This window comes from Diaphorina citri, unplaced genomic scaffold, assembly GCF_000475195.1.
Source record: "Diaphorina citri unplaced genomic scaffold, Diaci psyllid genome assembly version 1.1 scaffold7, whole genome shotgun sequence".
In the NCBI taxonomy this organism is placed as follows: domain Eukaryota; kingdom Metazoa; phylum Arthropoda; class Insecta; order Hemiptera; family Psyllidae; genus Diaphorina; species Diaphorina citri.
Window position 1 is genome coordinate 145,540 of NW_007377446.1, and position 16,503 is coordinate 162,042.

General features: G+C 38.7%; 1 protein-coding gene across 1 annotated transcript; it reads right to left on the bottom strand.

Moving 5' to 3' along the window:
* Positions 1 to 307: 307 nt before the first annotated feature.
* Positions 308 to 16,382, bottom strand: LOC103524967 (ER degradation-enhancing alpha-mannosidase-like protein 3). Its single transcript, XM_026820087.1, has 15 exons — positions 15,905 to 16,382; positions 14,735 to 14,780; positions 13,688 to 13,788; positions 13,226 to 13,378; positions 12,497 to 12,650; positions 11,972 to 12,164; positions 11,038 to 11,177; positions 10,017 to 10,172; positions 9,255 to 9,427; positions 8,375 to 8,615; positions 6,517 to 6,690; positions 3,611 to 3,706; positions 2,944 to 3,141; positions 2,001 to 2,191; positions 308 to 1,684 (listed from the first exon to the last, which is right to left on the bottom strand). The coding sequence occupies exons 1-15, from the start codon at positions 16,048 to 16,050 to the stop codon at positions 733 to 735; spliced, it is 3,114 nt and encodes a 1,037-aa protein (XP_026675888.1). The 5' UTR covers positions 16,051 to 16,382; the 3' UTR covers positions 308 to 732.
* Between the last annotated feature and the right edge of the window lie 121 nt (positions 16,383 to 16,503).

Sequence of the window (16,503 nt, forward strand, 5' to 3'; positions counted from 1 at the left end):
CTTCACCACAAATTATTCACGTTACCGTACTAATAATAATTGGCAATAATTTTGACTCCCATAAAACCTGTGATATATGCCTTGGGCACAATAAACGTGATGCCAAAAATTACAATTTAAAGACGGGTTCGATTCCCGGCGGGGTACAATTTTTACCGCTTTGTGCTTAGATTTCGGAGTGCACTCAGCCTTGTGAGGCCAACTGAGTTAGAAGCGATAATGCAATTAAAGTAACTAAAAAGACATATCGCTGTGATACCCACGAAAAATTGTGAGGCCCTTGCTTCACCACAAATTATTCACGTTACCGTACTAACAATAATTGGCAATAATTTTGACTCCCATAAAACCTGTGATATATGCCTTGGGCACAATAAACGTGATGCCAAAAATTACAATAAAAAGCATAATTTGGTTCTTCTGGCATCATTTCTTCTGAGATATGTTGGGTCTCTTTAAATAACACTGGTAAATAAAATAACCAAGTAAATCGTATACAAATAAAAACCCTGCGGTTACTCGTACTCGACTTCCAGTGTACGGGTCACGGGTTCACAACCCCTCTATAGGAGAAACCTCACTCAGTGACCATATCACTAAGGTTGGTTACATTTGAATATTTCACAGTTGACTTCTCGAATAGAACATGTTTCTACATTTTAACGGTAGCACCGCTTTACTGAGTCATTTCCCGTATAGCCACATGGCTAAACTCAACTCCTAGTCCGGGGTTCACAACTCGTCCCGTTTCGTTCGTTCGCCGCTAGGAGGCAGCACATTCAACTCTCCTTCTTCCTCATAACTGGGCAAATCGTCAGCGTTCTTAATATCACGTGACATGGCTTTGCCCAAAGCAATGCCCTCTGGAATCCTTTGGTCTAGACTTTCGCCTTTAACTATAGCACTTCTTTGTTCCTTATCTCCACTTTTATGTTCCTCTTTTTCTAAGTGTACACCAGGTCCACTTTCAGCCGTATTGGCATTTGCTCCATTGTCCACACCTTTCCCTTCTTCATCTGTACGAATTTTCTCACTTTCCTCCTCCTTTGGTACACTATTTCTTTGGTCCTTTTCTTCCAAGTCTACACTTTGTGCATTGTCAACCACTTTTCCACTTTTTGCTTCATTCCCCACACTACTGTCTTTGTTTTCATCGCCAACCCGGTCATTTCCAGTAACAGTCTCCATCTTGTCCACAACAATCGATTTCAGTATGAGCTGGAGAGTTTCTTTCTCCCGAGTCAAATCGGTTGGGGGCTCGGTTGGATCTAGGTTTACGTTGATTATCTTGCCTGCCTCCGTAGGGCCACTGTTCGGATGGATCCCACTATCAATGTTTCCAGCGATATCTCCAGTTTTTCCGGCGTTAGCTCCACTAATTTCAGAGTTTTCACCACCAATTCCACCGTTTCCTCCACCATTTCCAATCGTATCTCCACTTCCCACCATCTTCTCAACGGGCAAACTCCGCACCACATTCTCAATCCTTATCTGGGTCGTTATGACACGCTGTTGTTTCACCCTATCACCAAACGCATTCACATTGCACACGGTAAACTCCTTCATCGGATTGTCACCAACAGCGCTCATCAACAACCTTGCCTCTTCCGTATACAGAAACACAACCGGAATGTGTATGTCTCCAACGTTGCCATCGGACGACATGAGAAAAAAGGGCGCGGATTTGGACGACGAACCGGCAACGTGCGCCACCAATTCCACCGTTTCCTCCACCATTTCCAATCGTATCTCCACTTCCCACCATCTTCTCTACGGGCAAACTCCGCACCACATTCTCAATCCTTATCTGGGTCGTTATGACACGCTGTTGTTTCACCCTATCACCAAACGCATTTACATTGCACACGGTAAACTCCTTCATCGGATTGTCACCAACAGCGCTCATCAACAACCTTGCCTCTTCCGTATACAAGAACACAACCGGAATGTGTATGTCTCCAACGTTGCCATCGGACGACATGAGAAAAAAGGGCGCGGATTTGGACGACGAACCGGCAACGTTGTCGATAATGATGGCAGCGGCGGCTCCGGCGGCCTGTAGGCGGCGCGCTTTGTCGACAAACATACAAGAGCCGCGGTCTGCGAGCACGATGGAACCTGTGAGGTCACCCGGGTTGAGAAGGTCGGAACAGGCGTTGGTCGGGTCTGCCACGCGAACCTTGGCTGTTACCTGGGAACAGAGAACGGGTTAGAGCGTTTTAATGACCGAGCTAAGAGCTAAGAGACTGTACGAGTTACCTCCTACCTACTACCAATTCTTCAATTCAATTCTAAGGCCAGCCACTCACTGTCAGGTAGACCTGACGACAGGTAGACCTGATATGTGCTCATCAGGACTGTACGAGTACTTCACAATTCCACATACTTGAAGCTTAAAGCTCGAAAGGAACATGAAGCAATTGTCATAAGAAGAAAGAAGATCTATGAAAGAATTAATTGCCAATCTAAGAGACTGTACGAGTACTTCACCACAGACTACCAATTCTTCAATTCAATTCTAAGGCCAGCCACTCACTGTCAGGTAGACCTGACGACAGGTAGACCTGATATGTGCTCATCAGGTATCAGGTAGACCTGACAGACGGACCTTTTCAGTTGTACCTGTCAGGTCTACCTGATGGTGACTGGCTAGTTTAAATTTCAAGAACATTATCTTCGTGAATCGGTGCCTATCACACTAGACCTGTATGAGGGAGGTCCCAAATTCCATTCCTCGAGAAGTGAAGGTTTTTTCTTTCTTCCCTTCATGTTTTTTTTTTTATATATTTAAGTACTTAAAATACCCTAAAGATGTCACCCTTTGATGAACCATGTTGATTTGATTATATGTTCATTTGATTTTATGTATCGTTCAACAAATCAATACAAAGCAGTTACTTACTTTACGTGTCCGGAAAAAGTAAGTAAGTACAAAGCAATTACCTGTTCATTTTCGTTGAGGATTCGTCCAAACTGTGCCGATCCCGTGGACAGTACTGTCAAGTTTCCATCCTTATCCAGGAAGGATACGGCTTGCGAGTGAGTATCCAGATTGTGTAGTAAAGAGTCCGGAGCCCCTGTGGACACTCTCAGCTCTTGGATGAACAGCTGACTTTCCTCTGCGTCTTCCTTGGAGGCCGTCTTGTGAATGGACCAAATGGGAAGGGTGTTAAAATGAGTGACCATGCAGAAGGTACTGGGTGCGATCCCCACCATCGACAAAATTTTTCTCATTTTTCGAAGTATTTCAACGGGTTACTTTCGGGTGTTCTCATGTTGACCTAGCACCTAAATGGGAAGTATTGTGTCTCTTCTCGCCCATCTGATGAGAGGCATAGTACGGGATGAGCATGCTACGGTTCCCGCAGAGCCTGTTCCCACTTGTCGTGAATTTCATCCGATTTTTTCCCGAATGTCCTGTAGGTAATGTAATTTAAATGAGGGTGTTCACACTACACACGACACGATTTTTCCCGACAACACAAAATGTCCTGTAGGCAATGTAATTTAAATTAGTGTTTCCACTACATACGACACATTTTTTCCCCCCGAACGATAAGTGGGAAAGGGCTCTTTGGACTTGAAATGTGAACAATGAAAAGGAACTCACCTTGTCCAATATTCGGAAGTAGAAGGTTCCATTAGGATGTGATTCCAGAGCGAGTCCATACTCCTGGAGAATTTTCTTATGCTCCGGGTTTTCTGGCTACAAAATTAACAACACGAAACGGGTGCGATCCCCACCATCGACAAAAAAATTCTCATTTTTCGAAGTATTTCAACGGGTTACTTTCGGGTGTTCTCATGTTGACCCAGCACCTAAATCGGAAGTATTGTGTCTCTTTTCGCCCATCTGATGAGAGGCATACTACGGGATGAGCATGCTACGGTTCCCGCAGAGCCTGTTCCCACTTGTCGTGAATTTCATCCGATTTTTTCCCGAATGTCCTTGTAGGTAATGTAATTTAAATGAGGGTGTTCACACTACACACGGCACGATTTTTCCCGACAACACAAAATGTCCTGTAGGCAATTTAATTTAAATTAGTGTTTCCACTACATACGACACATTTTTCTTCCCCCGAACGATAAGTGGGAAAGGGCTCTTTGGACTTGAAATGTGAACAATGAAAAGGAACTCACCTTGTCCAATATTCGGAAGTAGAATCCAAAACAGATAAGGTTCGTTCTCAGAACAACGGCTGGCTTTCTCGGGTTCTATCCTTCTTCTTCTTCAAACTTTGTTGTCACAGTTCCCTCTAAGAAACCTCTAAACCAACCTAGTTAGCTTGGAGGGTGTCGCGTCTGCCTTGTTAGCGCTAAGTCGGGGGTTCGATTCCCGCTTCCTGCATCTCGAAAACTTTTCCTCTCCCGCTCTTCTCTCATTCTACCTGCACTGAAACAATTCGCCATTTTGCCGACAAGGGGGGGGGGGGGGGGGAACAAAATTAACAACACGAAAAAAAGACATTCGCATATTGGAAAAAAATTCGCTTCTTTTAACAGAAGTTCGTTCTCCTAATTCCTAATTTATTAAACCCCTTTTTGATTTTCCTTGGATTGACATCCCTTATGTATGTAGGTATTTTCAACAACACAAAGAAAAGACATTCGCACATTGGAAAAAAATTCGCTTCTTTTATCAGAAGTTCGTTCTCCTAATTCCTAATTTATTAAACCCCTTTTTGATTTTCCTTGGATTGACATCCCTTATGTATGTAGGTATTTTCAAGACCAACCAATGTTTTCGTTCTTGAAACAGCCGTTTCTCTTTTATGTCTCGGGTTGGATGGCAGATAGCCTCAGCAATAATCCTATCCATGTTTGTTGATCACATTTTACAAATGTGTACCTCTTTTTCTCACAAAGATTGTACCCCGGTACCGCTTTCGCATTACTTCAAGACAGATAGCCTCAGCAATAATCCCATCCATGTTTGTTGATCACATTTTACAAATGTGTACCTCTTTTTCTCACAAAGATTGTACCCCGGTACCGCTTTCGCATTACTTCAAGGAGAAAGCAATGTTAGCAACAGGAAAAGCGTAGGAGGAGAGAGAAATAAGATAAACATGGTACGAGGTTTAATAGTAGAGGAGTAAAATGAAGGAAAAAGGTAGGAGAAAACAAAATTAAAACAAAATCAACAGGATTTTTTTTTCCTGTCTTCAACTTTGACCAACAAATAAAGTCTTTCCGCTAACTCTATTTTATGTCATTACCGGGATTTGAACCACAGTCCTCTCGCTTATCCGCTAGATCTGAAGGCCACCGCGTTAACCACTACACTACTGAGATTGGTAACAATAACCAATGAGTCAAGCAATCAAATTTCCACATTTCATAGAATGGTCCAATATCTCGAGTTCATTATTTAGGTAGTCAGTCAGGAAAAAACAAGTCCCCTATAAACATAAATACAAACAAGAGAAACCACAGGGCTAAATACACCACCATTTAAAATAGAAAGGACTGGATGCACTGCCCTTATCAAGGGATAAATACACCACCATTTAACAACAAGATATAAACACATCATCATTTAACAACAAGGACTAAATACACCACCAATAAATTAATAACAAGCGCTAGATGCACCGCACTTTATTAACAAGCGAGACTGGACTAATTAGACAAGAGGACAGAATACGTTAGAAGACTCAAGAGTTAACAATACAACAGGCAACCGACACCACGTTCTGTGCACAGAACAGAGGAAGCAAATAGAGAATGTGTTACAGGATTAAACAAACTTGCCAACAAAAATCTCCCTACTCCCTCGCAAATTTAACAAAATTGAAGATGGGCATGGGCTCCTCTCACAAATGTAATTTCAAACTGAGAACTTTAAAAAAGGTTCTGAGTGGTATTTTTCTACTCCTGTTAATAACAAACGGCTCTGTAACGTGGTATCAAACAAAGTCCGAAGTGATTCTGAAATGGGCGTAACTTTTTGGGCCGGTGTCCAAAAATTTGGTCATTTAGGTACTTAGCACCGCGAGGATAATTCAAACTTGGCGTGAAATTCAGAAAAACAGCAAGGTGTCTGAAAATACGATAGGGCCCGTTTCTCAGCGGGTAAATTATACTCCTTGACACTTAGGGCAATCGATATCAGGAGACGGAAAAATACATAGATACCTACGTACGTACATTAGATAAAGAAAAAAATTACTATCGTGGTTGAGTGGAAGATAACTCTAGAGGTTAATTTGATCATGTAAAGAACAAAAAACTATTGATGTTCACGACAAGATTATCTGACCAATAAGAATATACATAGCATGCAATAAAACGGATCCCGACTATTTGTAAAACAAACGACAAGTGAACGGTACAATCGTTAACAGGAGGAAGGGTCTGTGTTAGTTAGCAGCAAAAATAACATAGGCCTTTCTTTCTGGGGACGATTTAGTTGGTAAAAAGAAGAAAGAAAGAAAATGTAAAAGGGGCAAGCATTACAAAAAAAAAAAAAAAAAAAAAAAAAAAAAAAAAAAAAAAACGCACAACACATACCTGGAACTCATGGAGTGTCAGTTTTCTCGGCTTCGACTCCCGGGGCGGGGCACATTTCTTCTCACTCACCAAATTCTTCATGGGTTCTCGTACCGAGTGCGGGAACAGACCTAGAGTGCTAGGACACTGCCTAGTGAGTTCTTCATCCGAGTCTAGGTCCATATCAAAGTTATCCTGTGAGACAAGAGAATTAGAGGGACTTTACTTAAGGGACTTACTAGAGGGACTTACTAAGAGGGACTAGAGGGAAAAAACTTTACTCAATAAAAAAAAAATGTAATACTTAAAATGTCAAATAAAAATTACAATTACAATTTTTAACAGAACCCGTGCACTCTGGAGGACCTGCAGACAGCGAACCCCAAAGGAGTATCCGTGGCCACCTACTGGAGACATAAGATCTGACAATATGGTGATCCGGACAAGGAAAGGAAAGTAAGCAAGTAAACAAAGCAATCTGGTTGGCCTGTATTGTATTTACGATGGGTGTAAGTATATAAGTGCGCCAGAAAAGTGCTCCCACTGTGTAACGACCCTCAGAATAGAATACCTTGCTTATTTCCTCTGAGTAGAACTGAAAAGTTCCCTTACCCCGTCAGTCTAAACAGGGTCTCTATGTACATCTAAGGATTTACAACATTAGATTTAAGGGAGAAGAATAAAAATGGGGCACATTCTGCTTTTTTTATCAACGAATTAGGTACATACTTACCATACCTTATTAACATCAGCTAGATTTCGTACATTCGTATAAGCTTAACCCAGCCCTTGGGGCAATTGCCCCAACACCTAAGCCTCACAGTGGGTTTTTTTTTTTTTTTTTTTATTGAAGTTAAGCGCAAGGCACATTCTTTTACATTTATGTCTCCCCAAGAACGGAAATGTTTGGTTAGAAAATTCCCGCCTTGACTGGGATTTGAAACCAGCACCTGCTGGTTGAGAGGCAGTGCTTTTGACCACTCTGAATACATAGGCACACAGGTGGGCAAATAGATAACACACCAATACTTACTAAGTGGGTGACGAATAAGAAAATAAAAGTAATAAGAAAAATAAAATAACACAATTAATTTTTATTAATACTTCCAAAACTAAAGTTCTTCTAATAGCCAGCCCAGGCATTCATCGAAACAGATCGCTATCTTCTGCTTGTATACAAGTTCAAGGCACATTCTTTTACATTTATGTCTCCCCAAGAACGGAAATGTTTGATTAGAAAATTCCCGCCTTGACTGGGATTTGAAACCAGCACCTGCTGGTTGAGAGGCAGTGCTTTTGACCACTCTGAATACATAGGCACACAGGTGGGCAAAATAGAAAGCACACCAATACTTACTAAGTGGGTGATGAAAAGAAAATAAAAATAATAAGAAAAATAAAATAACACAAAAGTTGAAAAGTTAACAAAAATGGAAAATAAAATCAAATCTACAGTGTGTCCCAAGCATAATGGTCTACTAGACTTTTACGGGGATTGAAAACAGGGTGGTGCAAACAATGTCTACAATCTCTACACGGTACATTTAAACGAGCAACATAGGAGGAATGGTAAACTAAATATATGTGAAGTGAAAAGTAAGAAATGGCAAATAGGTTTTGCAAATATCTTCCACTCAACCACGTAAAATAAGTAAATAAAAATTGAAACAATTATCACAATAAAATTCAAAGAAAATGAAAATGGAAAAAATATTCTAAAAAAAAAAAAAAAATGGTGTACCACACAGATATCAATCGGTCCAACTCATTAAAAGTGCAGACCATTACGCACTGAAAAACGCTGTGAATAACATTCAGTTTAATGGACAAATAAAATCACAATATGTGTAAACAATAAAAAAAAAATGGAAATTTCGGCGTTCTTAATATCACGTGACATGGCTTTGCCCAAAGCAATGCCCTCTGGAATCCTTTGCTCTAGACTTTCGCCTTTAACTATAGCACTTCTTTGTTCCTTATCTCCACTTTTAAGTTCCTCTTTTTCTAAATGTACACCAGGTCTACTTTCAGCCGTTTTGGCATTTGCTCCATTGTCCACACCTTTCCCTTCTTCATCTGTACGAATTTTCTCACTTTCCTCCTCCTTTGGTACACTATTTCTTTAAATGGAAATTCTTAAAATAGAACCAATATTGCGAGACAAAATCTTCCGGAAGACGAATCATTTTCTGACTTTTTAAGGTCAAAGTATCTTTAAGCCCGATAAGCGCTTAAGGTTATGGAGCTTAAGGACTTGAACCTTAAACTCTTCATAATTTTATCCTGAGTGTCTGTTAGGCTTTCCTATACTAAGATTTCTGGCATCTTGTATATCACAAGAAATATCGTCTGGCATCTTGTATACCACGAGAAGTAATTCCGATATCGTCTGGCATCTTGTATACCACGAGAAACAATTCCGATATCGTCTGGCATCTTGTATATCACGAGAAATAATTCCGCTACAGTGTGTCCCAAGCATAATGGTCTACTAGACTTTTACGGGGGATTGAAAACAGGGTGATGCAAACAATGTCTACAATCTCTACACGGTACATTTAAACGAGCAACATAGGAGGAATGGTAAAATAAATATATGTGAAGTGAAAAGTAAGAAATGACAAATAGGTTTTGCAAATATCTTCCACTCAACCACGCAAAATAAGTAAATAAAATTTGAAACAAAAATTATCACAATAAAATTTAAAGAAAATGAAAATGGAAAAAATATTCTAAAAAAAAAAAAAAAAAAAAAGGGCCCGGTCCTCACATCTCGTACCGCTGCATACCCACATGGTACCCGTGCATGTGTCTGTAGAGCTCTCAGTACACTCTTCCCTACATCCAGATAGTGAGGATCTCCAGTAGATTTGTACAGGAAGTAGGTGGACTCTAGGAATTCGGGCCTTAGAGGGTGCTGGCCCCAGTGAACCTAAAAGAGGAAGGAGTCTAATGTAGTAGTTGTTTCATTGCTACGAAATAAAAATGGCGGTGAAATACTTATCTAAAAAAAAAAAAAAAAATGAAGGGGTCGTAAGAGAAAACCTTTGGGGTTAAGAGTACTGACTCTCAACCCGGAGGTGCTGGGTTCGAATCCCGTGACGGAAGGAAATTATCGAACCAAACTTTTCAGTTCCCGGATAAACATGGACGTATAAAATGTGAGTTTAAACACAATCCAAAAACATTCCCCATTTTTTTTTTTTTTTTTTTTTTAAAAAAAAAAAAAGTGTTCAAGTAAATAAGATTAGTATGACATCGCGACATTTTTATCATAAATGCTTTCACAAGTTGTCACGTACTTCTGTTAAAGACTACGTATATCTGGAGGAGAGCCATGAAAGCGTTTGGACTTTTTTATACTTTCTTTTCCAAATTACTTAGGCACTTTAACACTTTTATGATAAGGTCGTTCGCGCCGTTTATTCTTTTTAATGGGAAAAATATATAGGTATTACACTTTGGTGGTCCATTTTTATTTAGTTTTTTGACTTTTTTTTTATTTTTTAAATGGGAATAGTAGATACTATATTCTGGTGTTCCATTTTTACCTGAAGTCCTGGCCAGAATGCTAGCAGAGCATCCATGAAGTTTCTTGAAGTCATCTGAGGTTTATGCATGTGAACATCGATGAGTAGTGGTCCCCGACTTATGTACTTCATCACAGCAGAGTAATGCTGAAATGTAGAAAGAATAGAAAGAAAAAAAAAATACTTCTTATACTCATCTTATGCATTTAAAGGGAGTTTTAAAAAGATGAGTGTTTCACCGCCGTTTTTATTTCGTAGCAATAAAACAACTGCTACATTAGACGCATGTGGTCTGTGTCGTAGCATGCCCATCCCGTAGTATAATTGCATATTTTTTTATTTTCTAGACAAGAAAAAACTAACACAAGATCTAAAACTTTGTCTTTGGTATTTGGCTTGTTTATAACATTGGCATTAAATCTTCTAGACTCGGGTTCAAATCTCTTCGTAAAGTAAAATACAACATGGACTGAAATTAAGTAACGTTGCGCGGGATGGGTGACCATTTGGACAATCGCACGCTGCTGGCTTTTCCCACTCAGAATTACGGACATACTACGAGATGGGCATGCTAAGACACAGACCACATGAGTCTAATGTAGAATAGAATATACATTGTTTATCCTGCCCGAATAGGACTGAAAAGTCCCTTTACCCCAGCAGTCTAAACAAGGTCTCGTATATTTGATGGGTTAGAGAATAAGCGCTGCTGGCTTTTCCCACTCAGAATTATGGACATACTACGGGATGGGCATGCTAAGACACAGACCATATGAGTCTAATGTAGCAGTTTTTTCATTGCTACTTGAGGTTAGTGTAAAGACGGGAGTAGCATACCTTATCAAATCGAGAGAGATATTTGTCTTGCCCCAGCAGTACGTAGGCTTTCAGACAGTATTCATAGTGAGACCTTGCTTAACTAGAAAAAAAAAGGTAAATGTAAATTAATAGGTGGTATGTAGCAGTTGTTTCATTGCTACTTGAGGTTAGTATAAAGACGGGAGTAGCATACCTTATCAAATCGAGAGAGATATTTGTCTTGCCCCAGCAGTACGTAGGCTTTCAGACAGTATTCATAGTAGGAGTCTATCCCTGCTCCCACACCTGAATCCCGTCTTATCCAATCACCCGAGTCTATGTTCAGTACGGTGCCTGTAACGTGTGTGAATAACATTTGAAGGTGTTAGTACAGAAAATTATTACGTGTAAAAGAATTCAAATCGAAAATTGAGACGCTACCAGCTATGCCCAAGCAAATGGAAGACGAGAAAAAAAAATCGGAAACAAACAAACTAACAGAATGATGTATGTCATAAAAGCAAAATTATCCAAACTTCATAAGTTTTGGGGTAGAACACGAATATATTTCTCAAGAAAAGGACCCAATTTGGACAGGAAATACAGAATTGATGATTCTCATGAAAAATATAACTGTCCAAATGTATTTTTTTCGTAAAGATCGTCAAAAATAATAAATAATCCGAAAAGTAAATCGAAAATTGAGACGCTACCAGCTTTGCCCAAGTAAATCGAAGAAGAGAAAAAAAAATCGGAAACAAACAAACTAACAGAATGATGTATGTCATAAAAGCAATATTATCCAAACTTCATAAGTTTTGGGGTAGAACACGAAGGTGTAAGAGACATAGAGACTTGACTTTACACTCTTTACAGTATATTTCTCAAGAAAAGGACCCAATTTGGACAGGAAATACAGAATTGTATGTACCTACCTATAAAACTCGTTTATAAATTCAATCAATAGTAGGCTAAAAAACAGAGAGAACAAATACTTATAGATTTTTTACTGAAAGAAGTGTTCCAGATATACGAAATAACCAGTATCAGTGCCAGAGAGTGAACAACAAAATCTAATTCATAAGGGCACCACACACGCTCAGGTCCACCTCTAGAGGCACACCCGTGCGTGTGTGGCCGTCTTTTACCCATAAGATCCGAATCTCGATTCCTAGCGGCCCACAGGCCATCCATGGCGCGATGAGCTTTGGCCTCGAATATCGGAAGGCCGGAGAGACGAGAGAGTGCAGCCATTTCCAGAATCATGGTTCCCGCGCAGGCCGTGCATGTGTCGACAGACCATTCCAGGCCTTTGGACTTGAGGCCGTGTCGCAGATTAATCTGGGAAAATAAAGGAAGTACAAGGAGATTAGAATTTGATTCATTTTTTCACTCGGATGGATAGCAAAGGGATGAGGTGCTTTCCCATTTACTTTTACTAGTTGTGTCCAATATGAAATGGCTGAAAATTTTAAGATACTCTTTTTTTTTAAGTAATGAACTAATGAGAAACTTTCTCGGATAAAGTATTGGTTTTTCCTCTTACTCTTAAAGCCATGTCGTGTCAAAAGACACATTTTTTGGGCTGTAACCCAAAAGTCAAAGCTGCCATCTAGCTTTGACATTGGTAAGCCATAAGAGTTTAATGCATTTTATTTGTGAAGCTATCTTACCCTGCCATGAGGTATGCCTGTGGTTGTATTGAAAGCTGGTAGGAGACGGAATCCAATGTCTTTTGCTAGCTCTAGTAGCTGTCCTGTGTACCATTGCATGAGATCTGTGTTCAGCTTGAAGTATTCTGCCAACACATGGCCTGAGAGTAGACCCCTGGATAAATAATCAAAGAAAAGAAACTGAGATATTATCTGGACTCTTGAATTAAACAAAAAATTGTTTGATTGCTTTCTGAACAACAGAGAATATTTAGTGACATCCTCTCCAGGGACTATGAAGAAATTGAACAAGGTATCTACCCATTCAATTTTAATTTTTAATCTTTTCCCCCTTCCCATGAAGGACAAAGGGGGGCCAAAATGACTACAAAAGGACAAAGGATAAAAGGACATATAAAAAGACATTTCCATTAGTACTAAACTATTGAATAACATTAAACTATGAAGAAATTGAACAAGGTATCTACTTACCCATTCAATTTTAATTTTTAATCTTTTCCCCCTTCCCATGAAGGACTAAGGGGGGGCCAAAATGACTACAAAAGGACAAAGGATAAAAGGACATATAAAAAGACATTTCCATTAGTACTAAACTATTGAATGACATTACCTAAGTTCCTAGTAAAAAATAATGAAGATACACTGGTAATCCTGGCATCCCTACTCAAACTTGACCTGGCACACTACTGTGTGCTCAGATTAACCTCTTACAATGATCAATGATCTTACCCTAAAACTCGAATGTTGGTTTCAAACACAGACACCACAATGTCACTATCAAAGTTGACATTCTCTGAGATGAGTTTGGTGGCATGCTCAAATTCTTCTATGTCACCGAGGATGGCAAGTGTGTCTAAGGTATCAATCAGTGTGAGAGAGAAGCTGAAAAATGGAATTGAAATTGACATTGTGTACGTAATTTTACAGAGAAGATGAATAAGGAAAATTTTCAAAACAGAGCACAAGTAAGTGTGAAATGTACACACACTAAGTAAGTAAGTAAGTAGTACACACAGACACAGAACTTTTTTTTTTTCTTCTTCTTTTCATTATTGCTTCAATTTTTGTCCAGATCATAGTGAGAAAATGAACGGGGGGAACTGGGCTCATTCCTTACCAAAAAGTGAATGAACCTAAATAAAGTTTGGTCAATTTTTTTTTTAGGACAAAATGCCATCAATCTGAACTTACTTTCCTAAGGTGTCATCTATGTCGCCTCTAGACGTATGCTGACTTCGCCACCGCCCTGTACAAGATAATGGCATCAGCTCATCAGCAGGATATGCATTGTCCTGCAAACAAATCATAAAATATTGATTAGTTTCAGTAGCATCATTTTTCATTTGTTACCAAAATTTTGAACAAGTAATTTTATAACAAAAATGTCTGATTAGTATATAGATTTATTTAGTACAATAATAATGATTCTTTATTAAGGTACTTGACATTTCAAAAGATGATTTTTTCATTCTGAAGGGAAGCCAGAGCTTTTTTTTTCATATTTTTTTTTTTTTTTTAATTACATATTGGAAATTTTCTTCTTGGAAATATTATTGAAAACATGATAATGCTGTTCAATGCTTTGCACTCGTATCTGCACTTCCATCTGGACCCTGATGCTTCTCATGTAAGTGCAAACATTATTGGGATCCATGCCTGAAAGGGTCATCCTTTTTAACAGTTTACAAACTAAAGACCAGTTCCCACTTGTCATTCGAAAAAGGTCAGTTTGTGTCGTTCGGAAAAAATCGTGTCGTGTGTAGTGGGAACACCCTCATTTAAATTACATTGCCTACAGGACATTCGGGAAAAAAAAAATCGGATGAAACTCACGACAAGTAGGAACGGGCCTTAAAAGTACATACTGGGTTTCATGTTGTAGGGTTTATGGACCTCTGAGCATGCTTAAAAACTATGACTGAACTGTCTCCTAGCATGTTCAGAGATTATCTACCATTAGTTACCAAAATCTTGAACAAGTAATTTTATAACAAAAATGTCTGATTAGTATATAGATTTTTTTTAGTACAATAATAATGATTCTTTATGAAGGTACTTGACATTTTGAAAGATGATTTATTCATTCTGAAGGGAAGCCAGAGCTTTTTTTTTAATTTCATATTGGAAATTTTCTCCTTGGATACAAAGATGGAGTGTCCTATTGGCCCTAATATTGTCAAGATACATAAAATAGACAATTTTCTGTTGAATAATTTGAGGGAAGCCAGAGTTACTTACCATGTATGCTCTGTAGGCATGGTAGAACATATCCCTTGATTCCTCCCTGGAAATAAAATTTAAGAATAAATATTAATCAACCATAATTAGATAGAAGGTACATTTGGAAATCCAGATGAAAATATCTATCAAGACATGAATTGCTTCTTAGAAAGAATCCAAGGTCTAATGTTACAATCCTTTTTGACTTGTTATAATACAAACCTATTTATATTCCAGATCCTACAATCATAAAAGTAGGGTAAGTAACGAGTTGAGTAGTTTTATTCTCCATACAACAAGAGCAAAATGCACATTAAGTAAGAACAACTTAAGTACTTGGAATAAAAAAGTTATGTAACATTACCTATGTTCCTAGTAAAAAATAATGAAGATACACTGGTAATCCTGGCATCCCTACTCAAACTTGGCCTGGCACACTACTGTGTGCTCAGATTAACCTCTTACAATGATCAATGATCTTACCCTAAAACTCGAATGTTGGTTTCAAACACAGACACCACAATGTCACTATCAAAGTTGACATTCTCTGAGATGAGTTTGGCGGCATGCTCAAATTCTTCTATGTCACCAAGGATGGCAAGTGTGTCTAAGGTATCAATCAGTGTGAGAGAGAAGCTGAAACATGGAATTGAAATTGACATTGTGTACGTAATTTTACAGAGAAGATGAATAAGGAAAATTTTCAAAACAGAGCACAAGTAAGTGTGAAATGTACACACAGACACAGAACCTTTTATCAGGACTTTTTTTTTCTTCTTTTCATTATTGCTTCCAATTTTTGTCCAGATCATAGTGAGAAAATGAACGGGGGGAACTGGGCTCACTCCTTACCAAAAAGTGAATGAACCTAAATAAAGTTTGGTCAATTTTTTTAGGACAAAATGCCATCAATCTGAACTTACTTTCCTAAGGTGTCATCTATGTCACCTCTGGACGTATGCTGACTTCGCCACCGCCCTGTACAAGATAATGGCATCAGCTCATCAGCAGGATATGCATTGTCCTGCAAACAAATCATAAATGAGTTGAGTAGTTTTATTCTCCATACAACAAGAGCAAAATGCACATTAAGTAAGAACAACTTAAGTACTTGGAATAAAAAAGTTACGTTAATCTTGACATTAATGTCTATCTTATCCTTGCCTTGAGTCAAGGTTTTCTTCTTACCTGAGGGTCATCTTCTCTTCTTTGGACATGCCATTTGTATAGGACTTGGATGTGTGGTTGTAGTTTTCACCGTGCACAAAGCACGAGAACATGGAATAGAGGAGGTAGTAAAATACATGGAAATTATAACTATTCACAGCCATCATTTACTATTTGGAAATTGAAATAAGATGTGTAAAATATTTACATACAAAATGAGTAGGTACTAATTAAAAAACACTTGGGAGACACTTCATACTTATCAAGAAGTTGAACTCATCGAGAAGGTAACTGTACTTGATTTGAATAGAATGTACTTTTCGTTGAGATAGAATTTATTTTCCATAATATGTTTTACACTTCACTGGCACTGGACTTGAGAGGAGAGCACAAAATTACAGTCATTATGGCTGGTGGCTGGAAAACATGAGAAAATCTTTTTTCTTTTCAGATTATCTGCCATTCTGCCATATCAGAAAACTGGAAAAGGGAAAAAAAAAAATCCAAGGATTCTCCCATTTACATCTAAAATACAGTTTGCAAATGAAAAAAAATGGCGTCTTTTCCTAAAAACGGGCTGCAAAATCAAGAGCGGGACTCAGCGGGAGAAATTCAAAAAT

What these genes read in the sequence shown, in the direction of transcription:
- LOC103524967 (XM_026820087.1), bottom strand. Translation starts at nt 16,050, where the DNA reads ATGATGGCTGTGAATAGTTATAATTTCCATGTATTTTACTACCTCCTC. An exon ending in ATGCCTACAGAGCATACATG is followed by an intron (nt 13,789 to 14,734) that starts GTAAGTAACTCT and finishes ATTTGTTTGCAG; the next exon opens with GACAATGCATATCCTGCTGA. An exon ending in ACTTCCGAATATTGGACAAG is followed by an intron (nt 3,142 to 3,610) that starts GTGAGTTCCTTT and finishes TCCATTCACAAG; the next exon opens with ACGGCCTCCAAGGAAGACGC.